Source organism: Coffea eugenioides, chromosome 2 (genome assembly GCF_003713205.1).
Source record: "Coffea eugenioides isolate CCC68of chromosome 2, Ceug_1.0, whole genome shotgun sequence".
NCBI classification, from domain to species: domain Eukaryota; kingdom Viridiplantae; phylum Streptophyta; class Magnoliopsida; order Gentianales; family Rubiaceae; genus Coffea; species Coffea eugenioides.
Window position 1 is genome coordinate 22,921,510 of NC_040036.1, and position 8,420 is coordinate 22,929,929.

The 8,420-nt window shown below is 37.1% G+C and overlaps 1 protein-coding gene across 1 annotated transcript; it reads left to right on the plus strand.

The window, feature by feature from the left end:
• The first annotated feature begins 1,670 nt into the window (after positions 1-1,670).
• LOC113761709 (ubiquinol oxidase, mitochondrial) lies at positions 1,671-7,039 on the plus strand. The gene is made up of 4 exons (XM_027304811.1): positions 1,671-2,377; positions 4,318-4,446; positions 5,378-5,866; positions 6,626-7,039. The coding sequence occupies exons 1-4, from the start codon at positions 2,009-2,011 to the stop codon at positions 6,683-6,685; spliced, it is 1,047 nt and encodes a 348-aa protein (XP_027160612.1). The 5' UTR covers positions 1,671-2,008; the 3' UTR covers positions 6,686-7,039.
• The last annotated feature ends 1,381 nt before the right edge of the window (positions 7,040-8,420 follow it).

Sequence of the window (8,420 nt, forward strand, 5' to 3'; positions counted from 1 at the left end):
TTTTTTTTAAAAAATAGTTGGTGAAATGTAACAGCATGTGACCAAATTCTGGTAGCAATTGGTGAAAATTAGTCAATATAACTAAATGTGCTTAGAGATTGAAACATTTGATACCAAAAAATACAATTATTTCTTCTTTTTTAATATGTGAATTGGAAGTTGTTTTTTTCCTTTCCCACTTTTTGTGCAAGGCTGCATACATACATACATGTATGTATACCCAAAATGTATTGTGTACCTCCCAATAGGTAGTATTTTTCTCTTAGTTGGATTTTCAGGGCATCCTGACCTAAGGAAATTATTTCTAGAGTTATTTGGCAACTTGTTGAAAACAAAAAAAAAATGAAAGAGAAGTTCAAGATTCTTGACTCTAAATGCACCTGGCTAATTCCTACATACTGCAATTACCTCGTTGATTGCTTACTATGGTTGCTTTGTTTTGTGCCAATGTCTATTTTTGCATGAAATTAAAAGAGTCATTGATGCTCTCAACCTGGTAAGGTACATGACCCAACGGAATGGAAAACTCTTAACTGTATCTTTTTTATTTATAAAATTTTGAAAAAAATTGTTTAAAATATCACTTATATTTTGTTGAATGAATTTTTTTTTGTTCTTCATTTTTAAAATTGCTACCTCTCTTACAAACTCAATTCGACAAAATTTGGTCCAATCGAAGTTTTCAATTACATTTGACCCTAATTCATCATGTGGCCTGTGTATGGTCAGTTTTTAGGGTAAAAAAGATTAGGTCCCATTTACAATTAAATAAATGGTCTAATTCATATTCATTTTTGTTCATAAAAAAATAAGATATAACCTAAATTATATTCATTTTATGCTCTAAAAAAGTGAGATCTGACCCAATATATATTCAAATTTCGCCACTAAAAAGATGAGATCTGACATTTTATTTTTAAATATAAAAAAATTGATAGCATATGGATCAGTAGTGATTTCAAAATAAAAAATGGTGAAATTTTTAGATTGGGATCAAACTTCGTTAACTTATATTTGTAAGAGACGTAAAGTTAATATTTTAAAAATGAAGGATTTAAAAATTCATTTGACAAAATACGAATGACGTGTTGAACAAATTTTTCTAAAATTTTCTAATAAGTGTCTCAGTACATTTAAAATGGATTCAACTTATCACGTAAACACGCATAATCATAATTATTACATCTGCCACATTTAGTTATTTTTCTAAATTAATGACATTTTTTTCAAAAAAATAACATCTAAAACCCCTATTAACGAGTGTTTATTGAATACCTGTTAGTGCATTGTTTATTTACTTAATCTTTAACTCGTGCTCAAAATTGTGAACTAATGTACACAAGGACTCAAGCCTGAAAAAAGAATTGCATAACAAGTTGAGAACAATTATTGTTAGCAGTAGACTCTCAGTCATTATTGTGTCTGACCGAAAAAACAAAGAACATGATTATAAACACAAGTTTCTGTCAAAAAATACAACCATGAACATAAAATAAGAAAAAGATTTTTTTCATGGGAAAGTTTGTTATGCCATAAGCTTACTAATTTAGTATGTCTGTTTCTTTGTAAGAATATCACAAATGTTTATCGCTAATCTCACCTGCTAATCACTTTGTCCGGCAGCCGCAGCCGCAGCCGCAGCCGCAGCCGCAGCGGGACAGAGATGATGATCGTGTGTTGTTATTCTCACCTAGCTTTGCATTTCTGCTATGTCACGGCCAATCCTCAGTGCCACTTTCTTATTACGTGTCACCATGATGTGGTGACCGCGTGTTACGCTCAAGCACATCGATAAATTGCCCATAAACTTGGATAAAAAGTAAAGGCAAATTCCATTAGACTAGGGAATTCCATTTTGCAACAATGGGCTCTCCAGTCATTTCACAACAACGTCAAAAGCAACCGTCGCGTCCCACCATGATCGAAGTTCTTATTTTCAATTTCAACCCACAAACTACGCCAGTGAAAGGAAAAGCAATCCTGAGTTCGCCGTGCGGTAATTACGAAAATGAGCCACCTGTTGACTAGGTTAGCACTAAGGCGTTTGGTTGCCGGCGGTAACTGTGGCCGGTACCTGCCGTCGTCGCTGTCAGTGACTCCCGGAGCTGCAGGGGCGACGATGGCGGTTGTGAAGCCGTGGGATGACGTTGCTGTGGCTAGGGGCCAAGGTTTGGGGGCTTTGGTTGGTCAGTGGAGGAGGATGGTGAGCTCGGTACCGGAGCATGCAGCCCCGCCAGAGAAGGAGAAGAAAGAGAGTGGTGAAGCTGCGGTGATGGGAGAAAAGAACGACGAAATGATGGTTTCAAGTTATTGGGGCATTTCTAAGAAAAAGATCGTCAGAGAAGATGGCTCTGATTGGCCTTGGAACTGCTTCATGGTATAGATTCTACATACTATTTTACATAAATACTTGTTTTCGTGGATAAAAGTATAAAGGAACTCTGTGCAAACATGGTAATTGTGTGAATAAACCAAAGATTAATGCACAAAGTTATATAACTTCGGAACGGCGATTTTTTATTTTTCAATTTTTAAAGTTTCTGGATTGGCGGTGGCATTTTTGTTATCTAGGTCGTTTCATGCTTTAGATATAAAGAGGAATATCCAAAAGAATTTCGAATATTCGCATCTGAAATAACTAGTTTTCATTCTCCATCTGTTAATTAATTTACCCTCTGTTCTTTATTCTGCTGCTGAATTTTTTTTTTCCCTATTGGAAATGCGAACTATTTTGAGGATTTCTTTAGATCGTATTGTAGGTTTTTGTTACATCTCTACCGGTTGAGAAATTGTTATGTTATTGTTCTCTTTGTTCCGTTTCTCTTTCAGTTTCTAGAGGAAAAGTTAATAAAGTTCTGTGATGAGAAAGAAAATGGGATATGATACGGCTGTGAGCTAGTTGGGTGGAAAGTACGATTACCTGATAAAAATTGAGTATGATATCATTAACGATCAAATAAACCAATTTAGGCTGATTTAATAAAGAGTTCATGGTGGATTGGTTCGGATTGAAACTTGTTCGAATGAGTTTGATCATATACATCAATCCTGGAATGCTGTGGAGAAACTTACCTCTCAGTCACATGAACTAGATCTGAAAATTTTGTAATAGTGGATGCAAGTCTACTTTCCTAATTGGTGGGGCCTAAGACTGGGTCTTGAACTAGGAATATGCAGGGAGATATTTGGTAATTTTGTTCTTATGCGTGACCAACAAATACTTATTGTTAACAACAGTAGCAGGAAAATGTATACAAGATCATAAATCAGCTTGTATTAAAAATTTTGTGCTTCTTAGATTGTAGTATTTGATTCCATTAACTTGAATTGAAAAATTTAAACTGAATTTGTTTTGGGCATGAACATAATTGTGCAAAACCTATGTTGAATTCATTTCTCAAATTAGTGATTGGCTTAATTTTACTTGAACCATTGAGTATGCCTCTTGCCACAAGTAACAGAATGAATACCTATTTCCCCTGGAAATTCGCCTTCAAGCTAACTGTTACCTCTATCTCAATAGAATGTGATAAATCTATGAAGAAGCATAAGTATCACGTGCAAAGGTGTATTAGCATACCATGAATTATGCTAGTAAATGATCTCTATTCAGCTTATTAAGCTCAAGCATCTGTAATTGGGCTACGTATTTGTAGTCCGATCATTTAGCTGGTCATTATGTTGAAGGAGGTCTCTAGAATGTGCTTTCACTAATAGTTTGAACTGTGCTCGTGTCTACTCGAATAAAGTAAGTGTGAAAGAAATCACTTACTCTTCTTACAGAATCTTGCTAATATTTGTTTGATTCAGTTGAGTAGAGTATGAACTCTTTCATTCTGCAATTATCATTAGGTTACCTTGTCATTTAATATCCACTATTGCTTACTGGTGATTTTTTTTTTTTCTGTGTGGCTTTTTTCCTTCTGAAAGTACTAAATTAGGAAGAAATGCACAGGAAAGAAAAATTGAAGTTCTCAGCATTGAGGAAACAAGTCATCATCAAGAAGTCCTTGAATATGCCTATCGATATGTAGAACTCAATTTTGAAGTCCTACATGCCAGGTCTATAGTTCTTGCATTTTGTAGAGTTAAAAGATTGTTCAATATCTATAAAGTTGATTAGTATCTAACATTGTTGTTTGTAGAGTTAAAAGGTTGTAATGCTCATAATTTTGATTAGTATCTAGCTTTGTTTTGCATTTTTGCATTTTTGGTCTTCATATGTGTTTTGTTTTTCCATCATTTTTGTATCTGCACCATTGCAATCTTAATGTATAATATCATTTACTTACATTCAATTTGCCTTTTCTTTTGCAGCCTTGGGAAACATACCATTCCAACTTGACAATTGATCTGAAGAAGCATCACAAGCCCAAAAATTTTATTGACAAAGTTGCTTTCAGGACTGTGAAGATTCTTAGAATTCCTACGGATATTTTTTTCCAGGTGCCTTATTGTTCCATTAACTTGTTTCTTTATTGCAAATATAACTACTGAAGATTGATTCAAGGAAGATCATGGTTAGTTGTTGTCATGAGTCTCATGATAGTGGAATGTGTGCCCATAGGTGCTGATAAACAGTTAGAAAGCAGCTGTTTTTCTAACTGGAGACTATGTATTGTCAAAGATCCCAGTTCTCATACTTCCAAGGGTAGGTCTACCAAACATGACTGAGCATGTCGTTTACTCACCGTTATTTTGAAACGCAGACTATTATGTTGATTATAATAGAGATGATATGTCTTTACACTTTAGACCAACAATCTAAATATTGGTGTAATAAGCTGATTTCTAGATGATTTAGCATGTTCTATGCATGTTACTTCTGAATGCTCTTTCGTGAGTTGATGGGCAATAGGACCCTAAATGGTTAGAGAAGATTAATGCTGATATGACACAGTTGTTTTCAAGTTAAATATGCTGAGCAAAGAATGCACAGCCGGTGCTCCTAGCCTGTGCATTAAGGTAGTCCTGAAGTGGGTCTTTACGAAACTCAGACATCGTACCGACTGACCTACCATCAAGTCACTGAATTATGTCCTACGGAATGAGAATCAGAGATGACAAGGAAAAAATGTATGATATATTTCAGTGATTTGTTTAATGATGTCTTCCTAGTTATATACTATGAAATATATTCACCCACAGTAGTAATGATATTGTTTCGAATGCTTAGATGGATAGGGGCATGTTTAATTCTTTATAAGCATTTTTCTTTTTCTTTTTCCAGCCTTTGTTTCCTTTCATTCTCATTGCTTCAATATTGTCTTTGTTTGGAGTTCCCTTGTGGCTGAGTAATAAATGTTGCCTATCAGTTGGGTGCCTCTCTGTTCTGCTTGTTCTAGTAGGTGGTAACAATTCGTGCCATGTGATGCAGAGGAGGTATGGCTGTCGTGCAATGATGCTTGAAACTGTGGCTGCTGTTCCTGGTATGGTGGGAGGGATGCTGTTGCACCTGAGGTCTTTGCGCAAGTTTGAGCAAAGTGGCGGCTGGATCAAGGCATTACTTGAAGAAGCTGAGAATGAGAGGATGCACCTAATGACCATGGTAGAGCTTGTGAAACCCAAATGGTATGAAAGGCTGCTGGTTCTTGCTGTTCAGGGAGTCTTCTTCAATGTTTTTTTTGTGCTTTACGTTCTATCTCCCAAGCTGGCGCACAGAATTGTCGGGTATCTGGAAGAAGAAGCTATACACTCTTATACAGAATTTCTGACGGATATTAATAGTGGGGCAATTGAGAATGTTCCAGCTCCTGTTATTGCAATTGACTACTGGAGACTGCCTAAGGATGCAACCCTGAAAGATGTTGTTACTGTTATCCGTGCAGATGAAGCCCACCATCGGGACGTTAACCATTTTGCTTCTGTGAGTTTAACAGTTCTTGATTAATTCATTTCATTGGTTTAAGTAATCTGTAGAAATTGTCATTCTTTGGTAGTAAAATATATGCTTGTGTTATTATATCCCCCTTTGAAGCTTCTTTATCTCCTTCGATTTGTTTGGCTTTCTAGATTGTGATGGCAATCTAGCATTGTCATATTACACGAGAGAGGGCTTGGAACAGATACTTGTATATTATACAAGTCAGGAAACTTGACAATAATTTGTTTCTACTTTTAAGGCAGTGACTACACCTGCCTGATTCATCTCGAAACTTTAGAGATTGTTTGGTTCTCTCTGAGCTCTTGGTTTTATTATTTGATCTATCTTTTGTAGCATTTGCTTGTTTCTCAGTAATTAGTTTTTCTTCAGTTGTCCAGTTGCCTGTGGCAGGCACAATGCTTCTTTACATTCTCTGCTACCATGGAGTGATGATTGAAGAAAGAAAAGAAATCTTCGATTTTAAGTGTAAAAGAAGTTACAGAGGATTACAAGCATATGGCAACTCTTTTTGTCAGGAAATTGTTTCATTTATTAATCAGGAGTGCAGCTTTTATGTCTTGTTTCAGGGGATGAGATTGTGCGTTTTGTATAGCATTCAGTAATTTTTGCATCATCTCTCTAATATTTGGTTCAAAATCAATATTGTCCATTTTTTATGTGTGTCCTTCCTTGATAATCGTTGAATACTTTCTTTTTAAATCTTAGCATGCTGATGCTCAGAGACTATGCTTCTTTTTGTAGGATATTCATTTCCAAGGGAAGGAGTTAAGAGAGGCACCAGCTCCACTTGGTTACCGCTGATATCAGTCATGTTCTCATACGGTCAGAATTGGAATATCCTATGGTCTATGCGCGCTATACATGCTCAATTGCTTTCTTGAATAAACCAGTTTTAGAAATTTTGTTAGTTATATATTTCATATGTGGTGTGTATATCATGTATATGTATGCGTGTGCGCGCCTTGAAAATGCACTTGTCTTGCTCTGCCCCGCTTCTTTTCAGTTGGACGTTGTATGAATGAGGAAGTAAATGTAGTCAAAACTGCATGATTTTTGTGGGCTGGAAAAGATGCGTATGATCAAAATTTTGCCAAGTAGTCTCTATGGTTTTTTCGGAACAAATGGTCCTAGTACACACTAATATTTTGAATCTAATTCCTAGTTTGTCCGATCCTATTCTTGATTCTATGTAAGCTGCAGGTTTTATACATACAGATGAGAAGCCAAGTCGTTGAAAAGGACGAGCAAATTATGAAACTGGGCTTGTTTTGCTCGTTGCATGTGTACTATCTTTATTTTCAGGTACTGTTTGGCGGCCCCTGGGACGAAAGAAGAAAGAACAAAAAATTGTTGCGGACCCATGAAAATCCCTGTTCCCAATCGCTTACGATTTCCGAATGCCTCCTCAATAACGCGGTAACGCGGTCGTCTGGGTATGCTTACGATTTCTCTGAGGTTTGGAAAGTTTGAGAACGAAAACAAAACAGATCATATGCAGAGGAAAAATTGCCGTGTGATCCGAAGAACCCACAAATCAATAAAAACCATCTTTTAGTTTCAATTTTTGTCATAAAAGAGGTAGACATGATTTTCTCAATTTAGAGATAAGCTTGGATATCAGCATCCCTCTCTTTTGGGGTCTTGGTGGTTGTTCGAATTGCTGGATTGACCGCATGTGAGATTTCTTCCCTCCAGTATTTATGGCCGCGCGAGTATAGGTAGGCAGAGGCATGAAGGTGGCGGACACCAACCAGACTTTGGCTTCTTTCTTCTCTTTGTTGTTTCCTCCCTTCTTATTCTCAATTTTATACAGCCAAAAACTCAATGATAAGGAACGAGTTTTGCCGCGGGCAAGCCTCCCGCAGCTTTGGTTCAATCTGTGGAGGGAAGGACTTATAATTTTGGGTTTGTTAAAAATTAAAATTCGAGTTTTGAGTACCAGACAAAGCTGGCTTCCTGGTCAAATAATAATATTGTTTAACCAAGCAGTTTTGACTACAATAATGCTTTGTAAGGCCCGCGATGACGTAGCAGGTCTACACCAGTTTTTTGCTGGTCGGATCGGGATTGGATGAAGAGAGAGAGAGAGAGAGAGAGAGCGCTTTTATAATGTTTGGATAGCTAGGGCCTAGGGGCGTGTTTGGATTGCAGAAAAAATTACTAGTGCCCTGTTTGGAACTGTGAGTTTTTTACCCAAGTTTTTTAGCTCCTAGTTTTTTAACAACTTTTGCTACAGGAACCCTAAAAAATTTCTCAAAGTTTTTTACTTACACACTTCCAAAAATCTAATACACAAAAAATTTTCCAAAAACTTTTTTTCTTTTTCCTCGCTCACCCACCACGCCAGCCACCACATCCACCACCTCTCTCGGCCCCCGGTCACCTCAAATTTTTTTTTTCTGTCCCTCATCCTCACCCCCTCTCCTCCCCTTTCCCTCCCCCGCCACCCTCCCTCTCCTGCTAGGTGCGATCTGGTCGCGCAACCAGATCGCAAAGGGAGAGGGGGAGGGTGGCGGAGGAGGGAGAGGGCCTGAGA